Source organism: Perognathus longimembris, chromosome 8, assembly GCF_023159225.1.
Source record: "Perognathus longimembris pacificus isolate PPM17 chromosome 8, ASM2315922v1, whole genome shotgun sequence".
In the NCBI taxonomy this organism is placed as follows: domain Eukaryota; kingdom Metazoa; phylum Chordata; class Mammalia; order Rodentia; family Heteromyidae; genus Perognathus; species Perognathus longimembris.
The window spans coordinates 3,933,700-3,949,637 of NC_063168.1; the positions used below are offsets into that span (position 1 = coordinate 3,933,700).

The window sequence follows — 15,938 nt, forward strand, 5'->3', positions numbered from 1 at the left end:
ATACTGAGGCGTTAACGTTAAAAACCTCATAGCAGGGCTGGGGATATGGCCTAGTGGCAAGAGAGCCTGCCTCGTACACATGAAGCCCTGGGTTCAATTCCCCAGTACCACATATATGGAAAACGGCCAGAAGTGGTGCTGTGGCTCAAGTGGCAGAGTGCTAGCCTTGAGCAAAAAGAAGCCAGGGACAGTGCTCAGGCCCTGAGTCCAAGGCCCAGGACTGGCAAAAAAACAAAAACAAAAACAAACAAACAAACAAAAAAACCTCATAGTAAGTGAAAGTACGACACAAGGGTAGGGGCTTGTGCTATTGCTGGCATGTGATACACACACACACACACACACACACACACACACACACACCTTCAAACACATTACATCCTCAGATCTGATCTGAAAGACAAATGAACTCAAGAAGCATCATACAAGCAACAGGATCTAGTATCCAGAACACAAAAATCATAACCCAACAATAAAGAGACACTCTAACTTAGAAACAGGCAAAAGATTTGAAAAAAAAAGTGTTTCCCTAGGGGAGACATAAACATGGACAAGAAGCATATAAAAGAATGCTCGACCTCATCAGTTGTTAGGGGAATGTGAGCTAAAGCCACAATGTGATACTATTTCAGACCCATTAGGGTGGTTAGTACACCCAAAAAACCTGGAAACATACCGTCACACAAAAACTTATGTTCTGAAGGTTCATATTAACATAGACAGTGGAAACAACCAATTGTCTAACAATTGATTAAAAGGTAAACAAAAGGTGGAGCATTATTCAGTCCTCTATAAGAACAAAGTGCTAAGATATGCTACAGCAAAGTTGACCCTTGAAAATGTCATGCAAAAATGGCAAGATACAAGTCTAGAACAGGCAAATCCAGACACAATGTGGATTGGTGGCTGTCAGAGACTGCAAAGGGGAAACTACGCACCGAGTGCCTCTGGGTTCATGATAACCCCTGGGGGTAAAAGATGGTGTGGAATTAGGCAGGGGCAAAGGTTGCTCAGCCTTGTGACCACTGGACCCTGCACTTCAAAGGGTGAATTTTATGGTTTGTGAATTAGCTCAATTTAAAAAATGAGTCTATTCCTCACTGGAAACTGATATTGTGGTAGATTACACTGTAAAAATGTGCAGTTTCTAGACAGTGGAGATGTTTACATGTTGATATTGAAATATACCCATGACTCACGACTAAATAGAAAAGTCTGGGACAAATACACACACAAATCAAGTGAATATGGCATATGGAACCACCTGACAATAATGCTCTTGGGTAAAATGGGATGGAAATCAAAGGGGAATTGTTATGTTTGTATTGTGTACATTTTTAAACAACAGGCATGGTGTACTACTTACTTGATCAGAAATTTCAAAAAAGGGAAAATATACTAAATAAAAATGGGTTAACTTAGCTTTTTGCGCTAAAGTTAATAAATATTTCCTTGTATATGTGTGTGATGTGTGTATGTATGTTTGAACTTTCAGCCTTTTTGTTGGTTAGTTGGAGGTAAGAGTCTTGCAGACTTTTCTGCCTGGGGTGGCTTTGAACTGAGATCCTCTAGGTCTCAGCCTCCTGAGTAGCTAGGAGAACAGCTGTAAGCCTCTAGAACCTGGCTAGCAGTTTCTAAATATCACATGTGCTCTCTACTCCTTCCTAGTCTTATCAGAATAAGTTACAATTAAATTATGCACAGATTACATGTGGAGTTTTGTTTGCAATCTGACAAATTCAGCTGTTCAGGAGCAACTTTTTTTTTTTTTTTTTTGGCTGGTGATGGGGCTTGAACTCTGGGCCTGGGCACTGTCCCTGAGCTCTTCAGCTCAAAGCTAGCGCTCTACCCCTTGAGCCACAGCGCCACTTCAGGTGTTCTGGTGGTTCACTGGAGATCAGAGTCTCACAGACTTTCCTGCCCGGGCTGGCTTTGAACTGTGATCCCCAGATCTCAGCCTCCCGAGTAACTAGGATTACAGGTGTGAAACAGTGGTGCCTGGCTGCAACTTTCAGTGTAGGAGAAAATAAGAAAGGGAATTGATTTAGCATTTCATTTTGTTATACAAATCTGAGGAATGACCATCGGGAAACTTTAGGTTCCAGGCCTGTGGACATCTTGGGAGCAGCCTAGGAGGTGAGGCACCTTGTTTAGGGACAAGAGACGCACTTATTAGGGGTTCCTTGGAATCCCCTTAGAAGAGGCATTGATGAATATTAATAGCTTGAGTTGAGATTTTTAGCCCCCCCACCACAGATAAGAGCATACTACTATATCAGCACTAGCATGTACAATGGTGATGCTCTTAATATAATTACTACAGCTACGTGTGTGGGGCGCACCTGGAAGTCAACCAGCTGGCCCCGCCTGTTTCTCAGTCTTGGGCTGAAACATGTGTGGCTAAGATGGCGGCGTCTAACCACCATGCCCAGCTGCTCCAAGTGTCTTTGGTGATGACCCGGAGGTGGTCCTGTGGGCGGTGACGCCCTGGCTCTTCCGCCCTTGATGGACAGCTCACCCCTCCCCTTCCTGCCGATCTTAGACCTGATTGGCTCCTGTGCCTTATATTAGTGGCACGTACATCCCCGATAAACGAGATCTTGCACCGACTTGACTCCCAGCCCGCCTGATTGTCCTCCGGTGAGGGAGGGCTGGGTGCGGGCGGCCTGCCGACCCTTCTCCTTTCTTGGCTCGTCTATTCAGGGCGTGCCTTCCCCATCTCTCCAGCGGGTCGGGGGGATGGGGGGGCTAAAAACCCCAACATACTTGGATCAAAATAATCACGATCAACACAGATTCTGACTTTCCTTCATAATCCTATCGAAACGCACTAACAAGAAGCCCCAAGTGAATGCCGCAGGACACAAGGAACACGAGCTATTTTAATATGAAACGACCAGACACACACAGGGAAAGGGTACTGGGGGACACGAGCACAGAGCACACTGCTATGGGGCGTGCGCTTCCACAAGCGGAATCATCGGCGAGCGGCACCGTCCTCGCCCCGCGGGGCTTCCGTGCTCCCAGCCGCCCCAAGGTTCGTTCCTGCAGGGGGAGCAGATGGGTTGCGGCCCTGGCGTGTGCTTTCGCGGTGCTGAATGTGGAGCACTGACCAGGTCTCTCGGGAGATCAGTGGCGTCCCAAGTTGCCGACAGCTTTCCTAGGACCCAGATGGCTGCTGTCCTGACACAGTCAGGCTCTGATACTGGAATACGGACTTGACTTACCAGCTCCACGCATGACCTTCAAGATGACCCAGCAGGAGAGACTTCATGAGAGACAGCTCACATTTTGATAGAACTGTAAAAGCGCAAGCGGCCCGCCGAGGCAGCTTCTCCTAATGAGCTGATGCGCACACGACTGCCGGTCTACACTTTTTAAATTTAAATTTAAATGTCCAGAATTCACCTGTGCCAAGGTTGTGGGCTCCTGTGAAGAGAGCATTAGGCACGATCTGGACTTAGATCAGGCTGGATAGCTCAGGGTCTCTGGCTATCCTTCCTTTTCACCAGGGAAAAGCTAGGAAAGGGATTCCCATGGAGTGGGCAAAGAAGAGGACCTTCTGAAACAGTAGCTCAGTATTCTGCTGGCTAAGCTGAAAGCGTTGGTTTAGGAACACATGGGGGGCACACTCGTTTTGTGTCTAATCATGGAAATATTGGATAAGAAGTAAAAGCTTCATCTGACTATTAATGTGTCGGCCCTGGGGTTGTGGGGCATCTGGGTCACTGCCTGACTTTCGCCCTTGTCAGACGTTGGCGCCAGTGTTCAGTGTCTAATTGGGCATCTCAAAAATCAGCCGAGCTCCTCTCGAGGTGGACATCCCTCCCTCCAGGCGCCGACTAAGATTTCACTGTAATTAAGTGATTAGATGGAAGCAACCCCTTCACCACCGGAGAAAAAGTCACCCATTTTCCCGAGAGAGGGTTCCCCTTTCCTGAGTCCCTCGGGACAGATCTCCTTTCTCGGGGACAAACCTCCCACAGCAGCTGCTCTCCCTCCCAAGTGAGAACCCGGCCCCGGCCCTCTGGAGGGAGGGCGGTGCACAGCGTGGGAAGCGGCGCTGGTGGCAATCCGGTCGCGTGGGTGCCTTCTCGTGGAGGCTCCGGCCCAGGCCAGGGGTAGGCAGAGGGAGAGTGGCAGGAGGCTGCCCTGCCGTGAGACCTCGAGGCCTGGACAGAGTCCTGCTTCCCCCATCTCCGGCCGGCGGGTCCCGAGCTCACCACACAGTCCATTCATTGCCTTTGCCTTTGTCTTTACCCAGAGTCCAGGCCCATCGTGAGTGGGCCAGCAGGGGCCCGGGAATGTCTGACCCGGCCTGTCGCCCCTTACTCCTCTGCTGCAGCTTTGTGTCTGTGACCCCCACGGGCTCCGGGAACTGCTCTAGGAAAAGGCCAGCGTACCGAATGTAACACGGGATTTAGAGGAAAAATCCCACATAATGCAACAACAACATCTGGGGGACTGTGGAGGATGAATGAGTTGAAACTACTCAGGGGGAAGCCTCTGTGTTGCCATTCGGGTTGGTGTCCCTCTAAAAAAAAGTCTATAAGTAAAGGTCAGATGCTATGTTTAGAGTGAATTGGCATCTCTGCTACACGGTCACGCGTGCAGCCCTAATGCTGTCGGCTGAACTCAACAGGAGAGACAGGAGGACGGTTCTTTGAAACACCAAACACCTGTTGTCACTCTGGATGGAATGCTGCTCAAACATGAAGTGCTCCTCAGTGTTGAGCACGTTTCTCTTTGCTCATTTAGAAATAAAGAGATCATAAATAGTGGATGAAAATTTAGTTTTGTTTTATAACAAAAAACCTGAAAAAAGTTATCAAGGGACAAGAGTATTTTTACAATCACCAGCACTATTGGAAACTCCTACACATGGATGCTACCTTACTTCGTGTCTGGATAGAAATGATTTCCTGAAGACATTTCCCTATTCTCGGGCCCCATCCCCCCGTGCGAGGTCTAGAGACGGTTGTCGATCTCCGAGTCGACCTGCAATTAGAATCCCAAATCAAGTCTTTCTATCAGTGTCTTGAAATCTGGCTGTACGAAGTAGATTTTCCAAGCAGCACCTTGAGGTTTAATCCCCTGATGCTCGTTACTTCAAGAGCTGTGACTCTAACTCCCCTGGCAGCTGACCCAGAATTTACCCCCTGCTGCCTCCAAGTGCCAATTAAATAATAAAAACCCAAAACCGTGGCCAGATGTAATTAGTTTGAGAACAGAGTTTTATAATTTTCCTCATGCCAGGCAAACAAGTTAACCCCTCAGCTGCCACGCACAGAATAATTTGGACAAAGAGAACACAAATCTCAAATCTGAGCATTTCTTGTGGTGTGTGTGTGGTTTTTTTTTTTTTTTTTTGGTCGAGAATTTGCTCTTCTGGAAATAGGCAAACAGGGAAATAAACTCTGGCTCCCAATGGCTAGAAACGCGGTTGATGCAGCTACTGACTGGATTTTTCCCCCCCCCCATTATATATACTAAAACACGTCTTGGAAGACTCTATTTGATGGCGATTGCATGGAAAATGTGGCACTTCCCAAAGCTGCTCTGGCGGGAACGGACTCTGCGTGCGCGTGGAGATTTCTCGAGAAGGAAAGTTCTCACTGGGAAGACAGCTGGGCGTTGCTCCAGCCCCGAGCGTCCCCGGAGCAAGCAAAGCCGAGCCCCCCGGCCTGGCCTCTGGGGGTGCAGGGCTCTGCTGCCCCCCGTGAGGAGCTGCTGGGAACGCAGGCCACCTGTGCCTCTGGACACGGGCCTTGGCAGGGTGCCCCCCCCCCCCCCCGACCATCAACCGGGCGGGGCCAGGCCAGGAGGTGCGGCTGGGTGACATCGGGCAGCCCCGTCGGTGGCCAGTTCCGCTTCCGTCCGTCCATTTGTGGAGAAAGGACAAGGCAAGAGCGGGGAGGGAAAGCGAGATGAACACAGCGGCCCGCACGGGGGCTTCGGCTGCTCCACCGCAGGCCCAAGGTCTCGAGCTCATGGTTCTTATTTTCCTGGACTCAACACTGGAAGTGTGGCTCCGGCGGGCTGCTCGGAGCTGGGGAAGCGTGGCACTGGCCAGGCGATGGCCTTGAGCCGCCACAGACGCTGAGCAGAGCCACCCACGGCACGCACCGACTCACCAACACGCAGGGCTCCAGCTTCCGAGTCAGGTTCCCTGGGACACTAGCGCCCAACTCTTTCTCCGTGTGTGTGTGTGTGTGTGTGCGAAGACATGGAAAAGGCAAACTCTAAAGGATAGTTGTAGGGAAGAAAAACCTACTTTTCTTTGCAAAGATAATCCAAGAAGGCATCTTGAAAACACTCGTGACACGGCGAAGTTGCTGACGTGAACCTATAGATTCTCAAGTTCCCTTGTGAAATAGTCACAGAATTGGTGGATTTTTTTTTTTTACATACAACTCTATTTCTCTCATGTACAACATAAATCATTTAATGTAACATTTGCAACCTTAGAAAGGCAGACATATTTAATCCAAGTCCATTTATAAATTCCAATTTCACATGGATTAAAAACTGCAGATAAATTAAGTCACAATAATATCCTGTACATGCATTAAGGCTGGTGACTGCTGAAGTCTCTTGGGTATCTACAAACAGGAAATCACACGCAGATTACCGGGTCTGAAGAGTGTCTACGTCATTAAAAAAATCTTGCTTTTTTTTTTGGTGATACAGATTTCAACAGCAACTCTGGAAAACTGTGAAAAATGTTATTTAAAAATATATATGTATATGCTACTGCACAGTTTCAAAGATGTGATTCATAAATAATGTTGCTGCACTGATTAGTTTTATAACAATGACTGCACTTCCAAGGCGACATGAACACGTAGTGACATATACTCAATATTAGGCACTAGTAATATCTGTCAGGCATACTACAGTTCCATGTTAGCTGTATTGTACATATATATTTTTAAATGTATGCATTTATACAAACTGTGTATATTATGTATGGGTGCCAGAAATGTACACATCATTGTTTTATAAACACACATTGGTGTTGGATACAATGGAATAGGTTTTAGTGCAGAAAGTCTCACTGCATTGCATTCTGTGTGTTCAACTCTTCAGATTATTTTTCTGGTACATTCCACTTTAGATAGTAGGTCCAAGCAACATCCATTTGCAATGTGAAAGTTTTCAGAAGCTTTTTTTTTTTTTTTAAACAAACCTCTCTCTCTAGGCATGGTTCTTCTGCACATGAGTCTGATCTGGGTGGAGGGTGAGGCGAAATGCCCAGCTCCTATCTACGGGTCTGATCTACTGGGGCTGCTCTCTTTCACAATAAATTCTAGCATGTGACAGGACAGTATTCTTTCTTCAAGTTATAGCAGGTCATGTCAGCTGAACTTGAGTTAAACTTCTCAGGAAAGACTGCATCCTGAGAAGTCCAAATGAGCACTTGATGTTTCAATGCGATATTTCTTCCTGGGGATATCTATATCTATCTATCTCCACCATGTGCTGTGGTTATTTCTGTTGAGATGACTGAAGACTTACACTTTCTATGTTTCTGCCTTGTTTGAATTTTTACCCACAAACAACTATCAGTTTTATAATCAGAAAACACAAGAAAACGTTTCAACTTGGTACCCAGCTGATGAAAAGGGATGAGCTATGACGGATGTTCATAAGCCCATATTCAGGAGATTTAGGATCCAAACAATTTATGCCGAACTTAGCAGCAAAGCGCAGCCCCACCGATGAAGTAAGAAACACGGTAGGACCTGCACGCTCTGCCCACCCCCTGGAAGGACCAGTTTGTAGTTCTGTAGAAACTCAGGTCATCAGCCTTGTTGGGGCTTCCTAGGGAGGTTAGCATGGATGTCACAGTCAAGGCCTAGGGCCAGGTTGTTTAGGTGAAATTTCCACTTGTCAGCAGAATTCACCAAGAGTAAGAAGAACAGCGTCTCAGTTCTGCTGTACGTATGCAATTCCAAGTTTTTACAGTTAGATTCCAATTTCCAACGTGGGATGGGTCCCGAAGTTGGCTACCTATCAGTGACAGGGAGATGAGAAGGGAAATGTAGACTGACTATCCCCAACCTCAGATTCCCAAATCCAAAATGCTCCAGAATCTAGAACATTCTGGACATCAGTATGATGTCCTAAGTGGTAAGTTTCATCCCTGACCTCACGTGATGGGTGCACTTTTTGAAGCAATGTATAAGACGACTTCCTGTACTGTTTATATGCTCATGTGCATTAAGATCAAAGCCAGAAGAGAGTTTCACAGTTTTCATGTGCTCACTGCCAATTAATCTCAGGTCAACTGTTCAATCACTTGCACGGAGGAATCCCAGTCATCTTATCTGCCATCCACAGCTCTGGCTGACAGAAACGCGGCCACCGTAACCCAACCTCAGGCCACACACAGTGACACCTCCCAGCAGGGCCACGCACGCCTCGCGCAGCCGCCGGCTTGAACGGCACGTTGTCTCCGCGACTGCGTCACCTGTCTTTCTCCAGCTGATCTGCTACCGTCCTGTCAAGTAGCTCAAGGATGTTATTTTTGTTTCTAAAGTGTGGTGCGGCTCACCCTCTTTTTGCAGGAGCTGTTTCCTTACCAATATTTGCTTTTTAATCCAAATATATTTAACAAAAAAAAACTAAGTCTAGGGTATGACAAAACATCATAAAACAAATAAATGAGACAAAAACTGTAAACGAGATGTTGAAAAACTAAAATGTAAACTTAATTCAAAAGGGACGAAAACAAAGGGGAAGAAGGGAAAGGAGGAAAGAGAAGAGGCAGGGGCTTATGGACACCAGGACACGGGTCTACGCAAGGTGCTCTGGTTGCTGCTTCTGCAGACAGAATGGCGACGAGTGCAGCAATGATCCCCCCGCGGGAGCAGCTGACTCACGAGCGCGAGCCCGACACAGCCCCGAGTCCACGCCCCGCGGGCACGGACAGCGTCGGCAGGCCACGCGAGACCACGAGCCGCGGACATTCGAGACAAGGTCCTTATTGGCCCAAGAAAAGTGACCGTGGCAGCCAGAAAGCCGCCATGGGAAGGAAAGATCTGGAACACACCGTGGCGGGGCGAGGCGTGTGCGTGGAAGCCCGTGGGGGGGGGAGGGGGGGAAGGTCGCAGCTGCGCGCTGAGCTCCCGCTGACCCGATGGGGTCCCGCTCTCGTGTCACTCGGGCAGGGGGCACGAGGGGCTGTGGGAATGGAGGCATGTGCTCACCGCGTGTGCAGCTGAGGATGGCGCCGGATGGGGAGGGGGCGGGAGGGCGGGCGAGGCGTTTGGTTACATGCAGTGGAGGAAACGTGGCGCAGAAAGAACTGACGGTGTCCGTTACTCCGTTACCCATTGATCCACACCGCGGGAAACAGCCGGGGAGAGGAGCTGAGCACTGCGCGGAGCCGGCCGGGGGCGGGCTGGGCTCCAGCCGCACTGGAGCTGCACCCGCCTGGCGAGCGCTCGAGGTCGCGTCCGTCCTGCCCGCGGGGGGCGCGGGTGTGCGGTTCCCCCGCCCGCCAGGCTCAGCGCTGCTCCCGCCGCGTGTTCAGAGGAGCTGGGCGTGTCACACGCGCACACGCGCGCCCGCGGAGGGCACCGCCACGGCAGCGATGAGGGCCCCTAGGCCAGGTGGGTGCTGCTCCGGAGCCAGTGCAGGCCCTGCTGCGAGTACTGCACCAGGTGCTCCATGCTGCTGTGCAGGGTGACCGGGCCCATCAGCAGGTCCAGGTCGTTGAAGAACTCTGGGGGCGGAGAGAGCCGTCGTGAGCGCCTGCCCGCGTGCCCCGCGGCCTGGCCACGCGCGCGTGCGAGCTGGGGCCTGCGTGGCTTCAGAGTGGATTCTAGTCACGGCCTCTGGAGAAGCCGCCGCGGCCCCACAAGGCCCACCACACCCCCCCACCCCGACAGCCAGCGAGGCCCTGTCCCCGCGGCCGGGGCGGCGCCCCTGGAAGGAGTCCAGGGCGTGAGGCCTCCAGGATCGGGGGGAGGGGGGCATCTATCCCCACTGAGGTCAGCGCCCAGCATCTGCGCCCCTCGGGTTTGTCCTTCCATTAGACACTGGTTGTCCCCAAGGCCCTCTGCAGGCGGCGGGGGGGGGGGGGGGGAGCCAGGGCGACTCCTGTTGGGGCTCCTCTCTGCTGACCGAGACAGCCGCACATGCCGCTCACTAACAGACCTGCTGCCCAAGATGGCAATGTCCGCACTGAGTGAGGAGCAAAAGGTGGAGGGGGCGGGGGAGGGGAGAGACCCCACCCCGCAGGGGGCCGGGGAGGGGGAGCAGAGGCGGTGTGCCCGGGGTCTCCCCAGGGAGACGTGTGGCCCTCTCCTGCTCTGCCCGCTGTCCCATCTCGCCCGCCTCGGCTACCCGCCCGCAGGCGCTTTTCAGAATCCGCTTCTACGCTATTTCCCCAGTGGGCGTCCCCGCCAGGCGCGGGGCCTGGGGGGGTGGGGGGTCCCGGGGTGTGGCACCCTCTGAGGGGACTCAGGATCTTCCCGTGCCATCCGCCCTGTTCTGTATGTCACAGGCATCGTTTGCTGACTCGGGACTGTAGGAATACTGTGTAATTGTTCCCAAGGCCAAAAAAAGAGGCAAGATGTAGACTCAGAAACAACGTGCGCGACCCGCCCCTATAACCCCTTCACCCCACAGGTCGCTGTGCTTTTCTCTGGTGCGCGCTTGGGAGTCAAGGGCTCTGCCTTCCTCTCCAGTCCAAGAATGCAATCAGACGGGGCAAAAGGAAATGCTCCGGGAAATGCACTCGTCACCTGACTTAGGGAACGGTCAGCCCTCTGTCCAGCAGCTCCGTAATAACCAACGAGTCACATGTCAAACAGAATCAGGAGGGAGGAGGAGGAGGGGCTGAGTAGCTTGGGAAGAAGGCCTGGCATGTGGCTGGGTGGTGGAGAGAGAGGGCTGAGCATGCGGGAGGCCCCGGGTTCAATAACAAGCAAGCTGTAAAAAAAAGGAAAGAGCCCGCGTGTGCTCAGAATTGAAGCGTGCGTGCCGGAGCTGTGGCGGGGGCGCGATCGGTGTGGGTTACACTCGGAAGAGTATTCTAACAGGTGGACAACGGCTCCGTCTCAAAGTCGTGCATGGCAGGAAAATGGGTTCTGGTTGCTATAAGCATAGCTCAGTCATGATGCGTCAGGAGGAAACACGGGGGGGGGGGGGGACTCAGTGTTGGGGCACCGGCTGGGAAGTCACTACACGTCCTAGTTACGTAACCGTCACACTCAGGAGGGACCCGGGACGACTCGGGAAGGGCATTTCTGCAGTCGTGAGTGACGTGGGGAGCTGCCTGCTGCAGCGCTGGCCATGCGTATTCGGAGAGGATGCATTCTACGTAAGTAGATGGTAAATTTCTTGGCGTTAGGATTGCTGTATAAGTTTAGCCACAGCAATCGTGCCTTTATGGTTTTACCTGCAAATTTAAAATGGAGTATAACTTACTGCTGCTGGTAAAACAATGTCCTTTCAATTACAGGCTGTCGACTTTCTTTTTTTTTTCCCTTTTGGTGGCAACCACGTCCCTATCTGTATGGACCCTATCTGTGAGGCTCCTCTCCGCGTCTGTGTTGAACCCACTGGACCCCCGCGGCCCCCCGGAGGGATGGAGGGCGGAGACACAGGGTGCCCCGAGAGAGGGGCGGGCGCTTCCTCTGCCCTTCCACAGCCCTGACCCCTGGGGCAGGGAAGGGCGGCTCAGGTGACTTCCCCGACCTGGCTGGGCCAGCCTGCTTTGACGCCCGCCCCCCTGTTCCCCTGCCCCCCCCCGCCCACACACACACCTCGGTTCTCCTTGGCCAGGTTGTCGGCCATCTCCCAGTAGTCGTAGCTGTGGAGGATGCTGTTGGTGATGCTGACGTGGTTGGCGGCCATCTGGTGGATGCGGTGGGGGATGCTAACGATGGTCGTCGGGGACAGGGCGCTGCCGCCGGAGAGGCTGCCCTGAGACCCCACGGAGCTGGGGGGAGAGGGGTTGGGAGACATGGGGGATGGGGTTCCAGTGCTCCTGGAAAGGGAGAGGTAGAAAAAGCAGAGTGGAGAGGCTGGGAGCAGGTGAGGGGCGGGAGCGGCGCGGGGGTGGGGGGGTGGGGGTGGGATGGGGGGTTGGGGGTGGGGGTGGGGGGGGACTTACTTCCCACTGGCACCCCAAGGAGACGGGGCCTGGGAGGCTTTCGATGAATTCTGCAGGAAGACAGAAACGCCCACAGTGAGTGCCGCCTGCCGGAGGTCGTGGGAGACTCACAAAGCCCGCCTGCAGAGCTGCGCCCCAAGGCTGCTGCACGCCCCCCGCCCCCTGCCCAGCATCCACAGGTGCAGCCGTGGGGGGTGGGGGGGCTCTATAAACCCCCTTCCTTTGCCCGCACTGTTTAGGGCTCTCAGAACGAGGGTGCGCGGAAGCACAGTGAGGGGATGAGAGCGCGGGCTAACCCCGGAAAGGCGCCCAAGGGGAAGGGGTCCCCGTGGAGGGAAGCCCCACACCAAACAACACCCAACACGACAGGAACCAAGTCCCCTTCCGGAGAGCTCTGCACTAAGGAAACATTCTCTGGACCCAAGTCGCCATGGTAGCGCACGCTGTCAGTTCCTGAGCCCGATTCACGCAGCCTGAGACTCTGTTGAAAGCGCAGGCACCCGAGGGGGTCCGAGTTTGTGGGGAAGGGTAAGTTCTAGAGGTTGGTTGTACAGAATTGCGGCAGTAATGAAGACTAACGGCCCAGTGGGTGGCTCGCCATGCAACCCTGGCAATAGGAAAGGCAGCCACCAGGAGGTTCTGTTTCAAGGCCAGGCGTACAAGTTTAAGAGATTCCCCATCTCAACAAGACATGGGGGGGGGGCTCCCCAGCAATGTGGTAGTCATAGGCGGGAAGATTGAAATCTGAGGCTGGGCAAAAACGTGAGATGCTACCTGAAAAATAACTAGAGCAAGCATGCCAAGCAAGCCCGAGGCCAACACTACCAATACTGCCCGGAAGGAAGACAAAAGAGTAAGAAGGACAGCATACTTGGAAAGTCACCCAGTGTATTTTATCTTCATCGTTTTCATTAGCATATGTTAATTGTACAAAGTGTTTCTTTGTGGTATTTTCTTGCCTCCCTTCCTCCCTCCCTACCTCTCTTCCTTCCTTGTGCCAGTCCTGGGGCTTGAACTCAGGGACTGGGTGCTGTCTCTGAGCAGTATTGCTCCAGGCTAGTGCCCTACCATTTGAGCCACAGCGCCACTTCCAGACTTTTGGTGGTTAATTCGAGCTAAGAGTCTCACAGTCTTTCCTGTCCAAGATGGCTTTGAACTGTGGTCCTGAGATCTCAGCCTCCTGAGTAGCTAGATTACAGATGTGAGCCACTGGGGCCTGGTAGCCACGCTTTGTCTTAGTGGTAATAGCTCTTTTCGTGTGGCTCTTGAGGGCTTCTGGACAGCTGTCATTATGACACGGATTATGACACGGATGGTCAATGGACTAGAAAGTCATCTAGCTCGTTGGCTCAGCAGACCTCAACAAAGCTCTCTTCTGAGCACAGCCCAGGGCACCACCAGAGCCTGCGCGTCAGAAACCCAGAAGAAGTGGAAGTTGGACAAAAGGAATCTAGAGAAGTGTTCTTATAGATAAACAGAGAAGACACCTAGAGAACGCAAAAAATGATTACTTAAACTTCAAACTCACTTTACAACGTATATTAAAAAACAAACTGGCTGGATACCCCAAATCCCCTTTCTAAGCCCTAAAAGCCGCCATACGTTATGAATTGGGTTATTACAAAGGCCAGAGGCGACCTGTATTTCCCCCAAAGCAATGGATTCAATGCTTCCTCTCGTGTGCCCCTCACAGGGAACCAACAGAATACAAGGAGCCAGGCTGCTCCTCTGTCAGAAGGTACCTTAAAATAGTCAATAAGTGCTTTTGAATACTTCACAGCGTGGTCCCTTTTGAGCCGAAACATCCGCCAGTACAGGAGAGCCAGACATCGGTAACTGCAACAGGAGAGGAGAAATGAGCAGGGCACACAGTGTATCCTTCATAGGCTGCTTGTTCTAGGGCTCTGGGCATCCATACAGTGTTTATGCATTTCACTGAACATGCATGTCAGTGAGCATCTGACCTTCCTTTTCTTCAAAAATGCACTCCAAGATTCCAAGAACGTGCTCCCCAAATGCACACAGCACTGGATCACTTTGTAATGGCTCTAAGGCTTCTTTGTTGGGAGCAGGTCTGGCTGCTTTGTTTGTCGACCACCAGAGGGCAGTCTGTGTCCACCAGCGGGATGAGCAAGAGGCAGCACACAGCTTCCGTGCTTCCCGGGGGAAGTGGCGGACTTGCTCAGGGGACAGACACTTTACCAGTCTGCAGCTGTCTCCGCGAAAGTGCGTTAGAAGTCATAGCAACAGCACGCGGAGAATAGTTTCACTAGGTTCCTTTCTACATCACTTATATATTAGTATTCTAACAGGATACTCATTACTGCCATTAACTTATTCCTGACGCGGCGGTTCTTATTCGTAGTTATTTGGGAACTGAGTAGTGACATGCTAGTATACCAACGTGCCAAACCCAACTTCAGAGTCTGCTCTTCACTCTCCAGGCCCCAGCTGCTGTTCCACGTGAAGCAACCTGAGATGCTGCTCTTTGGTCTTTTATTTTTTTGAGACTCCATTTGACTCTTCAGTTCACAGATCAGATTCTAGCACTCACTGAACCTTCCGAGAACAAAGTTTGGGATCCCTTTAACAGGTAGAACCAATAACGAGGTGTCTTATGTTTTGGGGAAGGTTGGGGTGTCCCAAAGTGTTTTAAGCACAGGAAAAATATATTGTATGTTGGCTCAGCTTTTAAAAGAAAGGATTGTATTATCCAAGTATAGCCAGCTCTCCTTGGTTTAATGTATGGAGAACATAGTGAGTCATCTGTTTTTATTCCCACGAATCTGGCAGTTAAGCAACACATGAGTTATTTAGATTGCATCTCAAGTGTTACACACAGGAGAAATTCCATTTGGCACAATTCCCAGCCAAATGACTTTAACCAGGACCTACCTGATTTTAAAACACAGGCACATGTCCAGAAAAAGACTACCCCTGTGTAACCAACCTGTCCGTGTTCAATCACTGAATTCTGCTCATGCAATGGCCTGGATTGTTTCTGGCCATTAGAACTACATGGAGCTTCTCAAGTTAGAAACACCAGGAAAACACCCTGCGCTTCAGCACCTGGCCGGCCAGCGGCTAAGAGGCCGAGGCTGCTTCCCAAGCGAGGAGCTTGCACTCACCACAATGCAGCCAGCTGCTTGTCCTCTGGAGTGGCGTTGGGGCCTGAGTGAGTTTTTAGTCTCATAGCATACCTGAAAACCAAAACAACAAAGGAATTTAGAAAACGCTCTGTGTGTGTGTGTGTGTGTGTGTGTGTGTGTGTGTGTGTGTGTGTTCTTCCTCCACAGCTTTTTCACTCCTGCTGGAGCTCTACCACTTGAGCCAAGACTCCAGTTCTGGTTTTTTTTTTTTTCTGGTTAAGTGGAGATGAAGTCTTATGGACTTTATTATTCAGGCTGAATTCAAACTGAGATTCTTCAGATCTCAGGCTCCTGAGTAGTTAGGATTACAGGTGTGAGCTCGCAGAACCTGAAGCTTCTCTCTGCCTCATTCTTAGGTTTAAAAAAAATACTGCTGTTGTTAATTCTCATTCTTTCTGTGCCTGTCTGTCTGTGTGAAGTACAGTACTGGGAATCGGATCCAGGGCCTTATACAAGCAATCTGCTACATGAGTCACACCTCTAGCTCCCCTCTCTGCATGGTTTCTGTTGGTGGGGCTTCAACTCAGAGCCATGAGGTTTTTAGGTTTTTCTTTTTTGTTGTTGTTGTTTTGGCTGGTCCTGGGCTTGAACTCTGGGCCTGGGCACTGTCCTTGAGCTTCTTTTGCTCGAGGTGAGCACTCTACCACTTGAGCCACAGCACC

The 15,938-nt window shown here is 51.3% G+C and overlaps 1 protein-coding gene across 3 annotated transcripts in view; it reads right to left on the reverse strand.

Moving 5' to 3' along the window:
- Positions 1 to 9,608: 9,608 nt before the first annotated feature.
- The window catches only part of Aff3 (AF4/FMR2 family member 3), a 478,613-nt gene continuing 472,283 nt past the window's right edge, over positions 9,609 to 15,938 (reverse strand). For all 3 annotated transcript variants that reach the window (XM_048352397.1, XM_048352395.1, XM_048352398.1), the window contains 5 exons: positions 15,256 to 15,327; positions 13,870 to 13,963; positions 12,128 to 12,177; positions 11,778 to 12,001; positions 9,609 to 9,730 (listed from right to left, as the gene is read on the reverse strand). In XM_048352397.1, the coding sequence (XP_048208354.1) occupies positions 9,609 to 9,730; positions 11,778 to 12,001; positions 12,128 to 12,177; positions 13,870 to 13,963; positions 15,256 to 15,327 (562 nt within the window). The remainder of the gene's footprint in view (positions 9,731 to 11,777; positions 12,002 to 12,127; positions 12,178 to 13,869; positions 13,964 to 15,255; positions 15,328 to 15,938) is intronic.